This window comes from Elephantulus edwardii, unplaced genomic scaffold (assembly GCF_000299155.1).
Source record: "Elephantulus edwardii isolate Elephantulus edwardi_28Jun2011 unplaced genomic scaffold, EleEdw1.0 scaffold00038, whole genome shotgun sequence".
In the NCBI taxonomy this organism is placed as follows: domain Eukaryota; kingdom Metazoa; phylum Chordata; class Mammalia; order Macroscelidea; family Macroscelididae; genus Elephantulus; species Elephantulus edwardii.
The window spans coordinates 6,095,340-6,112,259 of NW_006399788.1; the positions used below are offsets into that span (position 1 = coordinate 6,095,340).

The window sequence follows — 16,920 nt, forward strand, 5'->3', positions numbered from 1 at the left end:
AGAGACAGTGCGATTGGCACAGGACAGAGCGGAGTTTAGGGCTGTTGTACATAGGGTCGCTATGAGTCGCAGGCGACTCGACGGCACATAACAACAACAAGCATTTATGGATAAGCTACTATAATTAAACATTGGAAACACAATGATGGAAAATATCATTGTTGTTGTAATATGCCATCAAGGTGGAACCAATTCATAGCTGACCCTCCAGGAGCTTTTTGATATGTTTTTATTTACCACTGAGTCAGAATCAACTTATAGTTGACCCTCCAGAGGGCTTTCAGAGACAGTAAATTGCATGGGAAGAGATTGCCTGTATTTCTTCTGTGGGGCAGAGGGTGGAACAGAACCATGTGCTTCTGGGTTAGGAGCATAATTCCTTACCCTCTAGGTCTCTAAAGCCCCCTAAAAAAAATAACACGGTCCTGGTTTTCAAGTAGGTTACAGTTAATAAAAGTAATTCTAGTGGCATAACAGTTAAAGCAATTCGCTTTAATATAAAAATGTTAGCAGTTCTAACTCACAGGAAAAGGATGTGGCAGTTCACTTCTATAAAGAACCCTGTGGGGCAGTTCTCCTCTGTCCTCCCCAGTGGAGGGAGCTGTGAGTTGGAATTTATTTAATCTCAGTGGGGTCATTGTGGACAGTCAGTGAGGAAACCTGCTCTGAAAATTGGGTTTAGTGCAAGGTAGCATGTTTTGGTAGAGGTTACAGCATGTACTTTGAGAAAACAGTGACAAGGTCTGGGGTTAGAAAGTCCAGGGAAGCTAACCAAGTCTAATAGAATAAGACAAAGTTAATCAGGTAAACAAGTTGGGGAGAAGCATTTCTTGGACATTAATCAACATTTGGGAGCAAAGGTTGAGAACAGGCACAGACTGACCATTTTATAGAATTAATTGTCAGTCATCTGGAACTAGATAGCACAGTGTGTGTACCATGGAGTGGTGGGAAGGAAGGCCAGGTACATGAGGCAGGCCAGAGCTTCAAATGCTGGGCCCCTAAAACTCAGCGTTCCAGCCTGAACTTTCTTATAGTGTAGTGACTAGACTCCAAGAGGGACCGAGCAAAAACTCAGTCATGGGAACAAATAATGCACATCCTATTTATTGCAGCAAAGAGATGGAAACAACTCAAATGTCCATCAATAAACAGTTAAAGAAACTGATAATTCACACTTCCCTCATTCCTCAATCCTGTCAAATCAGAACAGACTCATAGCTGACTCTCTGCTGGGTTTCCAAGGTTATAAATCACATGAGACGAGACTGCTCATCTTTCTCCCCCAGAGACATTGGTGGACTGGAACCGGGAGAGAGGAATGGCCTTTGGATCAGCAACCCCACTCTCTGCCATTGAGCCATCACAACAATACTAAAGAAAGAAGGGAGAGGGGAATTAAATTAATAAACAGTTGTTGTCATGTGCTGTTGAGTCGACTATGACTAATAGTGACCCTATGCACAATAGCTCTGAACCCTTCTCTATCCTGAGTCACTCTCATTGTATCTGACACACCCTCCCTCATTACCCCAATTACTGTGTCAATCGATCTCATCTGGGGTCTTCCTCTCCTGCCCTGTCCCTCCACCCTTTGAGCATAATTTCCTTCTCTAGGAGTTTGGTCCCTCCTGGCTACATGCCCAAAATATGTGAGATAGAGTCTCAAACTCCTTGCCTCTGAGGAGCAGCTTGGTTCCATCCTCTCCAGGTTAGACCTGTTAGTTTTCTTTCTTGGCAGTCCATGGTATATTCAGTACTTTTCTCCAGGATCACAACTCAAAGGCATCCGTTGTTCTTCTGTCATCCTTGGTCACTGTCCAGCTCTCTGATACATAACAAGTAATTGTGAAGACTATAGCCTGGATCAGGCACATCTTAGACTCTAGACTGATATCCTTGCTCTTTAGCACTCTGGAGAGGTCCCTGACAATATATTTTTTCCTAATGTAATTCATCTTTTGATTTCCTGACTGCTAGCATCAAGAGTGTTAACTGTGTGACTGAGCAAGTTGAAATTATTAGCAACCTCAATGTCTTCTCCATCAATCATGATGCTGCCAGTCAGCCCAGTGGTGAGAATCTTTGTTTTCTTGATGTTGAACTTCAGTCCAGACTGAAGGCTATAATCCTTGACCTTCTGCAGCAAGTGCTTCATGTCCACCTGAGTTACAGCCAATAAGGTTGTAGCATCTGCATAACATAGGTGTTGATAAATCTTCCTCCAGTCCTGATACCACATTCCTCCTCATAATGCCCAGCCTCTCCTATGATCTGTTTTGCATGTAGATTGTAAAGGGGTTGGGGTGGGGGAAGAAAAGGAAATAGATAGTAGCCACTTATTAAGTTTGGGTGAAAGGCAAGGCAGTACGTATTAAGAGGCTGACTAAGCATTGTCACTAATTAGATTTATCTTTACAATTATAATTAATTTTTTTAAAAAAGAACTTAACATAGAAACATTGAAGTTGTTGTTGTTGTTGTTATGTGCTGTCAAGTCAAGCACAACTCATAGTGATCCTATGAACAACAGAACTGAATCCTGCCCTACCCTGTGCCATCCTTATCTCTGACAAGCTAGAGCCCATTGCTGAAGTCACAATGTTGTTGTTTTATGCTTTCAGGTTGCTTGCAACTTATAGTTACCCTATGTACAACAGCCCTGAAACTTGCTCTATCCTGTGCCAACTTTACTGTCTCTGATACACTTAACCTCATTACTTTAATCACTGAATCAATCCATCTCATCGATGATCTCCCTCTCTTAGTCCGTCCCCCTACCCTCTCAAGCATGATGTTCCTCTCCAAAGACCTGTCCCTCCTTGCAACATGCCCAAAGTGTGTCAGACGAAGCCTCAGAATCCTTGCCTCCAAGGAGCAGCTTGGTTTCACCATCTCTAGGACAAGCCTGTGTGTTCTCCTGGCAGTCCATGGTATACTCAATACTCTTCTCCAGCACCACAGCTCAAAGGCATCTCATCTCTAGTCATTGTCCAGCTCTCTGATGCATAGCAAGCAATAGTGAATACTATGGCTTAAATGAGGCACATCTTAGTCTCCAGATTGACGTTGCTCTTCAGTACTCTGGAGAGGTCCCTGATAGCCAGCTTTCCCAATGCAATTCGTCTCTTGATTTCCTGGCTGCTGGTAACAAGAGTGTTGATTGTGGAGCCAAGCAATCTAAAGCTGTTAACAATCTCATTCTCTTCACTGTCCATCATGATGCTGTCAATTGGCCCAGTGGTGAGAATAAAGTCACTATAAGACCCTTAAAACCCAGCATTAGCAGTCATACAGTGTTGTTTGGGCATTCTGTTGGTGAAAGCAATGGTGGGCCCAACATTGATTCAGAGGGACAGTAGTGGACTTCACTTCAAGATGAAAGGAACAGCAAAACTTCGTTGCAGAAGACATGTCAGATGAAGACATGTCAGATGAAGGGTTGTAAGTCTTCTTTGGAAACCATATGCCATACTTCCTAATGGTCTGGAAAGGGGCTGAACATATACCTAAGTCCAAGAAGAGGGAAAGGGTTTGATAATTATGCAGGAGAATTAGCAGGACTTCCACTGGATGTGGAAGATGAGGAAGAGAGAAGTGAGGTTTTTTCCTTAGGTGCTAACAAACCTTGATCTAAGATAAATCAGAGGCAAGTTTTCAGGGAAAGATGAAGGGACTGGTTTGGGAGGTATTGGCTTTGAAGTGAACTGTACAGACATAAAGAGCTCTGGTGGCCGTGTCTACAGGGAGCTGTGAGGCTAACCCAAAGGCTGTCTCTCTCTGTCAGTTTGACTTCATTAGTAGCACCAAAGGAGAAAGAGATGCAGTCTCCTCCCGTGTGATTTACAGCCAAAGCTGTAACTCTTTGGAGGTTCTTTGAAACTCTCTGGAGAGTCAGCTATGAGTCAACTCTGACTTTACAGCAATTAGAAAGGATCTATGTGAATATGTGCTGAATTTGGCTGAGTCAGACCTTAAAGAAAGTATCAGAGTTAAAATAAGATCTCCAGCTTATATGCAGTAGCAAGACCATGGAAAAATGATATGAGATTATGCATAGCAAGAAGCGAAGGGCACCTAGAGCTGGTCCAGGAGATCCAATTGGAAGGTTGGCTGGGAGGAACTGGGGAAGCAAGCAGAGCCTTGGGAGTGGAGGGCTGACCCTGGAAGGAAGAAGAACCCTCATTCTCTAAGGATGTGGATGCAGATCTGGAAGCAGAAGCAGCCAGCTCAGAAGTTAAAATTGTTTGCTAAAACTGAGAGTGAGGCTTGTTGAGATTGGTGAAAGTTTTGAATAGCTATGATGGAAGAGGGAAATGATTGACTGTCTATGATGCAAGGCCACAGGGTCTTACTGAGATTCAGGGCCTCCAATTTGTAGGCTTACTGTGGCTGTGAGCAGCAAGGGCAGAGAGATGTTGGGCTGATCCAGAAATAGCATTTTGTAAGAAAGGTGCTGAAGGGAGGATGGAGTTGCTGAGCCACAGCTGTAAGTGGGCTAATTTAGCAAATGACAGGGTTGAAGCTGAGCAGATAAGATGGTGATTTGTGGGAGAATAAAAAAACCCATAAGTCTGCGTGAGACTAACAAGAACATATAGGGAAACAAAGCCACAGAGTTGGACAACTGGGCTTAATATTTCAGGGGTAAATCAGTTGTTGATGACAGTATGTCTGAGAGGGACCTGATGGGCAGTGGAGATGATGGTCACAGAAACTGGGAAATTCAGGGAACTGTCAGGTTAACAAAAGAGCCCTGTTGGGTAGCACAGTGGATTGAGTGTTTAGCTACTAATGGAAAGATCAACAGTTCTAACCTACCAGCTGCAAATTGAAAGAACTGAGACAATCTACTTCTAGGTGGAAATGATTCCATGGCAGTGAGTTTGGTAAATGAGGTTAATATGTGGCTAGGAGGTCCCCATGACCCCTAAAAGCTCAAAGGATGATACTTCAGCATGCATAGGAACAATTTAAAAAATCATTTTAAGAGAATGTAGAATAAATAGTTAAAGCCTGAAGAATGATGTTTTTAAGGGGTGCCACAAAGACTGGATTCCATGTCAGTCTTATTGTTGTTAATGTGCCATCAAGTCACCTGTGACTCAAAGTGACCCTATGTACAAAAGCTCTAGACCCTGCTCTATCCTGAGCTAATTTCATCTAATTTTATCTCTGACATACCTACCCCTATTCTCCCCAGTCACTGAGTCAATCCATCTCATCTAAGGTCTTAAGCATGATATCCTTCTCCAAGGACTGGTCCGTCCTTGCAACATGCCCCAAGTTTGTCAGAGCATCAGAATCCTTGCTTACAAGGAGTAGCCTGGTCTCACCCTCTCCAGAATGGACCTGTTTGTTCTCCTGGAAGTCCATGGTATATTCAATACTCTTCTCCAATACCACAACTCAAAGGCATCGATTCTACTTCTGTCATCTGTAGTCATTGTCCAGCTCTCTGATGAGAATGAAATTGTGAAGACCATGGCCTGGATCAGGTGCACCTTGGCCTTTAGATTAACATCGTTGTTCTTCAGTACTCTGGAGAGATCCCTGATAGTAGATTTTCCTAATGTAATTTGTCTTTTGATTTCCTGGCTGCTGGTACCAAGAGTGTTGATTGTGGAGCCAAGCAAACAGAAGCTGTTAACAATCTCAGTCTCTTCACTATCTATCATGATGTTGTCAGTTGGTCCAGTGGTGAGAATCTTTGTTTTCTTGATGTTGAGTTTCAGTCCATATTGAAAGCTGCAGTCCTTGCTTGACTTTGTGCAGCAAATGCCACAGATCTTCCTCATTTTCAGCAAGCAAGGTTGTGTCATCTGCCTAATGGAGGTTGTTGATGAGTCTTCCTTCAATCCTGATGCAACAACCCTCCTCATAGAGCCCAGCCTCCCAGATGATCTGTTCACATAGAGATTGAAAAGGTATGGAGTTAGGATGCATCCATAGCATATACCTTTCCTCATTTTGAACCATGTGGTGTTTCCTTGCTCTGTTCTGATGACTGTCCAAGAATAGGACCTGGTCCAAGTATAGGTTTCACATGAGCACAATCAAGTGTTCTGGGATCCCCAGTCTTCTTAGAGTCAACCACAGTTTGTTGTGATTCACACAGTCAAATGTATTTGCATAGTCAGTTTCAGTACTGTACCCAAAATAGCTCTTTAACTTCTTTTGACATGTAAAGTTACATAGCCAGATACCTACTCCAACACCACTTTTGCCATCAAAATGAAAATAACAGGTTATTTTCATATATAGTCAATCTTAACATTTTCAGAATTGTCATTTTGATTTAATGGTCATTATTACACTGTTGTCGTTGACTACCATTGAGTCAAGCACGGCTCACAGCGACCCTATGAACAAAAGACCTGAACCATGTTGTATAACTATTGTCCTTTCTCTAAGTTCATAGAGTTTCCAGAGGCATGTTATTTAGTAAGTGGATGCCACTCCTGCTTCCAAGCCTGTCTTAATCAGGGAGCTCCACCAAACACTGTCCATTGTGGGCTACCATTATGGCATTTGACACACCAGTGGTACAAAGTTCAGCATCATAGCAACCCCAGGGTACATCTGTACAGCAATTTGACAGACCATTGCTGTACCATTTAGAAGAATGTTCCTCCAAAGTACATAAACACTAGACGTAAGGGCCACAGGTCCTCAGGCCCAGCAGACTTTTAACTACAAAGCCCTCCACTAGGTCCTGTTGACTCTAAACAAGAGGCTTAAATAAAAAATAATCAACCAAACATTGTACAACTTATAATTGTGTTGTTTTTGTTATGTGTCATTGAGTTGTCTGCGACCCATAGCAACTCTATGTACAGCAGCTCTGAACCTAGTCACCTTCAAACCTACCTAAGCATTCTGGAAGTAATTTAAATGAAAATGTGTACTTTATAGATTGAAATTCTGTCAGGTGAAGTAGAAATGGATATTTATCACAAAAGTGGCATAATTCAATAATGATGATTGTGAAAACTGATAATTTTCCAGAAAAAAAAACAAACACAAAACCAAGATGTGTTAGGAGGGGGAAATGAGATCCTAAAAACACATAAAAACTTCCAAAAATTTTACAATAATGCTGTAGGAAGATAGTTCACTATAGTTTTGAACCTCTTAAAGGTAAACATTTGCACAAAAATGCTTGCTCAAACAATTGCTATAGAATGTTAACAATTCAAAGTAATTCGAAGTGAAGGACCTTTTTCAGACTTACTCTAGTTAGACTGTTAGATACAGGATTCTTTCTAAAAAACACATTACTAAAGACAAACTGTCATGAATTATAATCTGCAGTTTGGTAATATTATTGTGATGTCAAACAATGTAGATATATAGTATAGTGACTGCAGGTACAATCTACCAACAATGCTGAGAAAATTACTTTTTATGGTATAATGTCAAACATTTAAAATTTGACTAACGTTGTTGTTAATGTATTCTAATAATCAAATAATCTTGACTGAATTTTCTATTTATTTCTGTATCCCAGAGTCTTGTTACATGATAGTGGTGTTTGACTCAACCTTAGCTTTAGCTGAATATAGACTTTTTTTAAAAAATTTTTTTTATTCATTGTTGCACATTTTCTCCCCTCTTCCCTGAATATAGACTTTTAACAATCAGGCATATGGCCCAAATATGCATTTGTTTCATCTGGTTAGAGAGAAAAGGGAAGGGTTTTTAAGACCATTCCAAAGCACCAGCACTATGTCATTTGCTGAAGGCAATGGGTAGGAGCTAGGAGCCACCAGGCTCCCCTCAGTTCCACCTCTGGGGCATGACTGTTAGGGCTACACGCACTGAACCTGGGCCTCTTGCTCTTTTCCAGCCCTGCACGCTGGAACGTCTAAGTCGTCTTCTCTCCCCTCCTATGGCAGAACCACCCTGAGCCGGGTAAGGAGCAGAGATGCAGACTGTGGGAGGAGTGTGCACATGGGTGCCCCCGAGGGACTGGGCCAGCCTGGGGAGCAAGAGGTGGGCAAAGAGAAGAGGGAAAATGAGTCCATCAGCTTCCTTCTAACAATTCTGTGTCCCTTCCAGCTACAGTCCACAGACTTCAGCCCATCAGGGAGTGAAAGTGGAAGCCCAGGTGAGAAGCAAGGACCACACCAAAGTCAGGGGAACTGTGAAAAGGTTTCAGCAGACTTTAGCACAGCCTGTGTCTGTGATGTGCACAGGGCTGTGAGGCTTTGAAGAGGGGAAGTGAAGCTAGAAAAGGCTTATAGGCATGCAGACTTTGGAGCTGTCCCTGAACCTTTATTCTTTTCTTCCACAGGCCTGCAGGTGAGTTCCTTCTGGAGGACAATACATGGAATACCAGAAACCTGGGACAAGCAACTGGAACTGTGTATGGGTGGGTGGGGCCAGAGTTGCCTGGTGAAGATGTAAGCCACCCAGCGTAAGGCTGGGAAGGTCTCCCTGCCCCGCTCTGGCTCACTGCGGCTTTGGTCTCCCCAGAACGGAGAGGGCCAGAGGGGGAGGATGGACCGGGGGAACTCCCTGCCCTGTGTGCTGGAGCAGAAGGTGAGGGGCAGGGGACAGAGCCAGGGGAGGTGGGCAGGGAACAAGCTGGTGGGAGAATAAGGGACAGAAGCATCTCTTGCGGGTGGAAGCTGGGGGAGACGCTAGGGAGATTGAATGCGCTGAAGGGCCTCCTGGGAAAGCAGTGGGGAGCTGGGGAAGATGGATGGCAAAATGGCATGAACCCCAGATGTTCCCTGCCGGCTGAAAAGGGGGCTTCATTAAGGAATTAAGGAGGTTACGTTGACAAGAGAGTTCTCTGTGCCTGACATGGCCTTCCTCCCTCACTGCTAGATCTATCCCTATGAAATGCTGGTGGTGACCAACAGGGGGCGAACCAAGTTGCCTCCAGGTGTGGATCGAATGCGGCTTGAGGTATGTGGGGGGTGCCACTGGCTGGGCACTGCCCCCTGCCTGTATGTGTAGGGGGAAGATGGGCAGCTTGTCTTTGAGTGTCCCTTAGTCACTCAGCACAGACCCCACACCCTACCAAGCCTCTGTTCCCTAAGTGGCCTCTGTGTCTCCTCACAGAGACATCTATCAGCTGAGGACTTCTCAAGGGTGTTCTCCATGTCCCCCGAAGAGTTTGGCAAGCTCGCTCTGTGGAAACGGAATGAACTCAAGAAGAAAGCCTCTCTCTTCTGATTGCCCCTCCCAATCTGCTCTGTGACCACAATGTCCCCTGCTGCCTCAGGGCTCTGAAGCTAGGGTCAGGAGATCCCAATGCATCCCCTTCCCCTGGTGGTCTGGGAGTGGTCATCTCTTGGGAGAGCAGGGAGGGAGGAATGACTCCATTCCCCAGGTGGAAGGGAAGCCAACACCTCTGTAGTTCTGGGGTGGTGAGGCGTGGCCTCTCCTCGCCATAATGAGCCAGAGGGACCTCCTCTTGTCATCCCTGGTCCTCACTGCATAGCAGCCCAGTGCACAGAAAGTTAATGTTTGTACCCTCTCCCTGCCTCCCACCCCACACAACGGTCACAGGAGAGGGGGAGGAGAAATCCAAGTGGGGACTCAGCAATCAGGCACACTGTCAGCTTTTGTCAACGAGTGGGGATTGCCCTGGTGGGAGTGAGTAGGAGGCAGGAAGCGGCCAGGCAGAACTCCGGGACCCTGTGTACACCCTAGCACTCCTCCAGGCCTCACTCTGACAGCGCCCCCTGTACTAAGGACTCTAGCTTCTCTGGCTCTCAAAGGAGCAGGTTAGAGTTCTGACCTCGAGCAGAGAGGGGTCAGCTTGCCCTCTAGCTTGCCCTGTCCTCAACTTGCAACCCTCAAGCTTTGAAGCCTCTTGCTCGGCTCTGTGGCTTCCCCAGAAGCCTTGGCTTAGAGTGGAGATGTCGCCTCTACAAATCCCAGTCCACCATCAGCCTCCACACAGAGTCAGCTAGAATTCTGTATTCTAGCACCACCTGGGTACCGGCCCGAACCTGGGTCTTTGAGGCTCTCTTGGAGGGACCAAGAAGCCAAATAAGGGGACCTTTCTGAGTGTCCTGGCTACCAAGCCCCACACATAACCATGCACTCCACACTATGCTCTCTAAAGAATGTAATTTAATGGGGAACCCCCAGCTGCTTTCCTCACCTAACTTTCTACCCTACCTTAGTCACACTCTCAGCTCTTCTTCTCTACAAATATATGTGTGTATATAATTATATATATATATTTTTTTTTCCTCCCCCCAGGTCTGGGTTTTGTTCCTTCCCAGATCCTGGCATCCCTTTCCACTGTGTGTGTGATAATGCTGGGGGAGGGGGACTCTGCTTGGAATTAAAAGGTTGTGTCGGGTCCGCAAATCTATTTGTTCTTTATGAGGCACCAGACCTGGGTGACAGGAGCAGGCAATATCAGGTAAGGGAGGTCATGGGAGTCAGAGTTCAGTACAGGCAAAGAAAAGCTGGAAGGAGGGTAAAGACTGTCCTAAGGGCAATAAGCACAGGCTTGTCTACACAGTATCTTGTATACCTCCACTCCTTCAGCAGCGCTGCGATACTAGTAATGAAGGAGAGGAGCAGGAACCTTTGTATTGGGTGTAGAGGGGCCAGAGGAAATGCATGTTCTGAGGAAGGAGCCTGAAGGTCGAGCCAGCCAGTAGAGAAGCTGGACTATCCTTTGCCAAGCGCTTCCATTCTCATCTTGGTTGTCAAGCTCACCAACGTCTGACATTGTTGCTCTAAGAGCTCAAGTTCAGTAAGAGTGTGAGTCTGTGGTAAGCATACTATCAAGGATCAGGCAGAGAAAACAAAGAAACGGGCAAGTGCAGTAAAAGTATACCTAGAGCCAGGGTCAAGTAGAGGCTAAAGGAGAAAGAGGTTGGTGAGGTCTGGGTGTCTTGGCAGTTTCCAAGAGGAATGAAGATGTTACAAGAGGAACTGAGAAGGTGAAGATCTGATTGGAAGAGGAGGACTGAGTGTGTGGTCAGAGGGATCAGGTGAGTTGGAGGTGTCCAAGCTATGAACCTAAGACCGTGAGATGGTACTTGGTCCAAGTGTCCTGTCCCCAGGATGGCCTTCTAGCTCCTATGGCTAAAACAAAGTGGACAAGAATCATCCGCACTGAAAGAATTTTAAATGTTAGGGATTCTGTTGCATCTATTAATTGCTGTAACCTTTCAACAAACCTGTCAGATCAATAGGACAGTGCATTTTCATCATTTTAGCAAATGAGAAAATTATGGAGCAGAGACATTTTATCTGAAGCTACATCCAACTAATGAGTGGAAAATGGAAATAAATAATTTTCTAGACTTCAGGCTCTGGAATTTCCCAGTATGTACAGATGTGTCTCAAAGGGAAGTAGAGGGGGCAAACTAAGATAGAGTTATCTACACATAAAATTTTACTATATTAGGCATTCAACTGAAGTTGGAGGGTTTAACCTGTTCTAGGAATCAGGGAGGCTGGATGACAGGTAGGTAGGCATGCACCTGTCCACATGGAGCTCCCAGGCTATTGGGAGAAACGTCAAGGTCAGCAAGTAACAAAGGATACTGAAGGCAGTGTTCGACCAGAGTTAACTGGGAAATGTTTGCCATGGTTGCTGAATTCTAAAGGGTCTTTAATTGCTGAATGTAGGGCAGTTCAAAGAAGTCTCTACTCCTAAAACAAGACTTTAGAGGGTCTCAGTGCTTATCCTCACAGTACAGACAGATTTGAAGACACCTTAGGGATTAGTCCAGTGGTTTCCAGGTCTTTTAAGCTTTTAGTAGCAGACCTTTAAAAAAAGCCCAAAACTTACTATTAGTCACTGTTGTTTGTTGTTGTTATGTGTCATCAAGTCACCTGCAACTCATAGTTACCCTATATACAATAGCTCTGAACCCTGTCCTATCCTGATCCAGTCTCACCGAGTCCCTAGTACCCCAGTCACTGAGCCAATCCATTTCACCCAGGGTCTTCCTCTCTGGCTATCTTCCTCCACCCTTCCAAGTATAAGTCCTTCTCTAAGGACTAGTCCCTCTTTGCAACATGCCCAAAGGATGTGAGATGGAGCTTCAAAATCCTTGCCTCCGGAGAGCAACTTGGTTTCACCCTCTCTCCACGACCGACTTGTTTGTTCTCCTGGCAGTCCATGAGATGTTCAATACTATTCTCCAGCACCACAACTCAAAGGCCTCAATTTTGCTTCTGTCATCTTTATTCATTCTCTAGCTTTCTGATGCATGGCAAGTAATTGCAAAGGCAATGTCCTGGATCAGGTGCACCTTAGTCTCTAGACTGACACCTTTGCACTTCAGAACTCGAGAGAGGTCCCTGCCAGATGACTTTTCTAATCCAATTTTTTTTTTAATTTCCTGACTGCTGATTCCAAGAGTATTGATTGTGGAGCTGAGCAAGCTGTAGTTGTTAACAACTTCAATCTCTTCTCCATCTATTATGGTGCTGCCAATTGGCCCAGTGGTGAGAATCTTTGTTATCTTGATGCTGAGCTTCAATCCATATGGAAGATGACAGTCCTTGACTTTCTGCAGCAGATACATCAGGTCCTCCTCTGTTTCATTAAGTAAGATTGTGTCATCTGCATAACACAAGTCGTTGATGAGTCTTGCTCCAATTCTGATGCTACATTCCTCCTCGTAAAGACCAGCCTCCCAAATGATCTGTTCCACTTATAGACTGAAAAGGTATGGAGACAAGACACATCCCTGAGGCTCTCCTTTCCTTATTTTGAGCCATGCAGTGTTTCCTTGCTCAGTTCTGATTACTACCTTCTGTTCCAAGTGTAGGTTTGCCTGAGCACAATCAGGTAGGTGTCCTGGGATTCCCATCCTTCTCAAGGTTAGCCACAGTTTGTTGTGATCCGCATAGTCAAATGCTTTTGTGTAGTCAATGAAACACAGATAGTACTCTCTGCAGTCAACCAAGATCCATCTGGCATTGACAATGATGCCCCGAAGGTGCCCCTGCCTCTTCTAAACCCAGCCTGTACTTCTGGTAGTTCTCTGGTGATGTACTGTTCCAGTAGTTTTGGGATAATCTTCAACAGGATATTGCCTGCATGTGATATTGTTTGAAAATTTCCATTCTCTGATCACTCTTTTTTGGAATGGAAACAAATATGGATCCTTTCAGTCAGCTGGCCAGGTAGCTGTCATCCAGATTTCTTGGAACAACTTGGTGAGCACATCCAGGGTTGCATCTGTTTTCTGAAATACGTCAATTGGTAGTCCATTGATTCCTGGGGTCTTGTTTTTTTTGTCAATTCCTTCAGAGCGTCTTGAACTTACTCCTTCATCACCATTGTATTTTGGTCATATGCTTTTTCATGAAATCCTTCTGTGTCAGCCAATTCTTTTTGGTAGAGTGACTCTGTACTCCTTCCATCTTCTTTTGATTCATGCTGGATCATTCAATAGTCTGCCAATAGCATTCTTAAGTATTATAACTCTGGGCTTAAATTTGTTCCTTAGTTCCTTCAGCTTAAGAAATGTCAAGCGAGTTTGTCCCTTTTGTTTCTAACTCTAGCTCTCTGCACATTTCATTATAATCCTTTGTTTTGTCTTCTCGAGCTACCCTTTGAAATCTCTGTTCAGCTCCTTAACCTCTTGATTTCTTCCCTTTGTTTTGGCTTCTTGGCACTATAGTGCAATATTCAGAGTCTCTTCTGACATCCATCTCCGTCTTTTCTTCCTCCTCTGTCTTTGTAATGACCTTCTGCGTCCATTATGGATGATATTTTTTATATCCTCCCACAGTTCATCTGATCTTCATTCACTAATGTCCACGGCCTCAAACCCATTCTTGAGATGGTTTTTAAATTCAGGTAGGATAGATTGAAGGTCATATTTTGGTTCTTGTGGTTTTAATTTTCTTTAGCTTCAGTTTGAACTTGCATAGTTGATGGTTTGTTCAGCACCAGGCCTAGTTTGCACAGCTGTTATTGAGCTTCTCCAGTGATTCTTTCCACAGATATAATAAATCTGATTCCTGTGTAGACCATCAGGTTAGGTCCGTGTGTATAGTTGTCACTGATGTTTCTTACAAAAGTATTTGCAATGAATAAATCATTGATGGTACAAAATTCTGTCATTCTATCTCTAGCTTCATTTCTTTCACTAAGTCCATGTTTTCCAACTATTGATCCTTCTTCCTTCTTTCCAACTTTTGTATTCCAGTCACCCATTATTATTGATGCATCTTGGTTACACATTCAATAGATTTCCAACTGCAAAAGTTGATAAAAATCTTCTGTTTTTCTGGTTGTTGGTGCATATATTTGAATGATAGTGGTATTAACAGGTCTTTGTATGTGTATGGATACCCTGTCCCTCACAACATTGTATTTCAGAATGGATGTAGATATGGTCTTCTTGACTGTGAACACAACCCCATTTTTCCTCACCTTTTAGTTGCTATTTCCAGCATAGTAGATTAGATGATTATCTGATTCAAACCAATCCATCTCAGTTTGCCAATGCTAATTAATATGACGCCAATCAGAATAATGACATTAGTAGTTTGATGAATAGTTTTAAGTCCGGATCACATTGCTGATTGCATATATACAAGACACAGGATGGAAATTATGTGTTGTGTTGCATAGTATCAAAGAAAATCTTCATTCATACAAAACTTCGGTAGTTTCATGTATGTGCATAAATTCTTCGACATAAATTCCACATTTCCAGGATATATTGAATGTGGGCTTAGTGGTTTGTTCATTGAAAACAGCTTACCCTTCAATGGCTTTATTTCATTTAAGCTTATAGGACAGGCTTTATTCAAAGGTCTTCCCAAAAATGATATGCCCTGGTAGCAAAGCTCTCTGACACTTTTTGGTACATAATGTGTATGAATGTGCATGCTGACTTTCCCTGGAGGTTTTAAAATCAAAGTTTAAAAAGCTAGGTCAAATAAAAGGTTATAAACTCCTGATACACTTTCATCACACTCAAGGATTCCTTAAAATAGCTGGGAGAAAATAATTGGTTTAATTAATCTAGACAGCCTGCTACCTTTACCTAGGAAGAAGCTATGAACCATTGAGTTGGAACCAACTCATAGCTGACCCTCCAGTTGGTTTTTAGAGGCTGTAAATCCCATGGGTTGTTTTTTTGGTTGGGTTTTTTGTTTGTTTGTGTTTTTTTGATTTTTTTTTTACAATATCTGTCTATTGGACATAGATAATTTTCAAAAGAAGATGGTAAGAGTACACAGAATCATTGTACCAGAATGAATTGGCAGACACAGAAGATTTTTATGAAACAATATATGATCAAGAGGTAATGGTGATGAAAGAGGAAGTTCAAACTGCTCTGAAGGAACTAGCAAGAAACAAGACCTCAGGAATTGATGGAATACCAGTTAGCATATTTCAACAAACAAATGCTGCTTGGATGTGCTCACTAGCTTGTTCCAAAAAAATCTGAAGGACAAGTACCTGGCCAACTGACTGGAAGAGCTCCATATTTAACCTCATTCCAAAAAATGGGGATCTGTGCACACCCATGTTCATTGCTGCTTGTTCACAATAGCAAAGACTTGGAAAGAACCCATCAACAAACGAATGGCTAGAGAAGCTGTGGAATATTCACACAGTGGAATATTATGCAGCACTGAAAAACAATGAACTCATGAATATTATACAAAATGGGTGACCATGGAGGACATTATGCTGAGTGAAATATCTCAGTCACAAAGGACAAATACTGCATAATGCCACTATTGTAAAACAGGACTGACATAGAGGTTTGGGGGAAACTAAGAAAAGAGGATAAATAATGTATACGGCATTGAAATAGACAAGGGAGAGAACTGTATAAATGGAATATATGATTAAGTACTATTAGCATGACAAGAGTCCAGAATAAGAGCTGCATAGTAAAGTGGACTGAGGGAGGACTGTAAAACAATGAAATATCTTTTTTTTCAAAGAGAAAAGCTAACTGGGAGTATGGGAGGGCAGGAAGGAAAATGTACAACAATGAATGAATGGAAATTCAAGTTCTCTATAAACTTTCATTAAAATGTCAATAAAAAATTTTTAAAAGGGTGATCTGACAGTGTGGATATTATCAAACAATATCACTAATATCATAAGCAAAACCCTACTGAAGATTACAAAAACAACTGGGACAGTACATTGACAGAGAAGTACAAGCTGGGTTTAAAAGAGGCTATTGGAGAGCATTGTGCTGAGTGTACTAACTCATAATGACAAATACTGCATAAGACCATTATTGTGAAAATAGAAGGATAATTAGTAAAACATGTACGGAGACCCAAGGAGGGAAGGAGTGGGAGGAAAGGGGTGCGAATGGGTAAGGGCAAAACCACAGGGTTGCACAATTTGGTGAGTGGAGGGAGGGGGTGAAGGAAATGGGAAGGATTTGGTGGGGACCTGAAAAGACAGGGAAATGAAGGGCATAATCCAATGATGATTAATTTTATAAAACATAATGCATGGGAATGATTGTATGAAACAATGTGAATAAGTAATAGTGTGAAACACAATGAATACAAACTTCTGTAAACAAACCCATTTTTTAAAAAAAAGGAATTGTGTATGGATTCAGGGGGAAGTAGCCTTTACTTTGTATACAATTAATTAAAGTCTTGACTTCAACTATTAAAAACCAAAACAAACAAAAAAGAGGCTATAGCACTAGGAACTGATCACCAATGTTAGATGGATCTTGGCTGAAAGGAAAAAGTACTAGAGAAATGTCTGTCTCACTGACTACAAAGGTAATTAGACTATGTGGATCATAACAAATTGTGGCTAACTTTGAGAAGAATGGGAATCCCAGAACACTTGATTATGCTCATCTGAAACCTTTATTTGGACTAGGAAACAGCAGTCAGAACTAAGAAAAGAAACATTTTGATTCAAAGTGCATGATTCAAAATCAGAAAAGGGTTGGGGTCCTAACTATGTGGACC

General features: G+C 42.9%; 1 protein-coding gene across 3 annotated transcripts in view; it reads left to right on the forward strand.

The window, feature by feature from the left end:
- Window positions 1-9,239, forward strand: part of DMTN (dematin actin binding protein) — a 35,302-nt gene extending 26,063 nt beyond the window's left edge. The window contains exons 11-16 of one of the 3 annotated variants that reach the window (XM_006884815.1): window positions 7,850-7,914; window positions 8,062-8,110; window positions 8,297-8,304; window positions 8,479-8,544; window positions 8,836-8,916; window positions 9,073-9,239. In XM_006884815.1, coding sequence (XP_006884877.1) covers window positions 7,850-7,914; window positions 8,062-8,110; window positions 8,297-8,304; window positions 8,479-8,544; window positions 8,836-8,916; window positions 9,073-9,186 — 383 coding nt within the window. In that variant the 3' untranslated portion in view covers window positions 9,187-9,239. The remainder of the gene's footprint in view (window positions 1-7,849; window positions 7,915-8,061; window positions 8,111-8,296; window positions 8,305-8,478; window positions 8,545-8,835; window positions 8,917-9,072) is intronic. The other 2 variants (XM_006884816.1, XM_006884817.1) reach the window with 2 other exon arrangements.
- The last annotated feature ends 7,681 nt before the right edge of the window (window positions 9,240-16,920 follow it).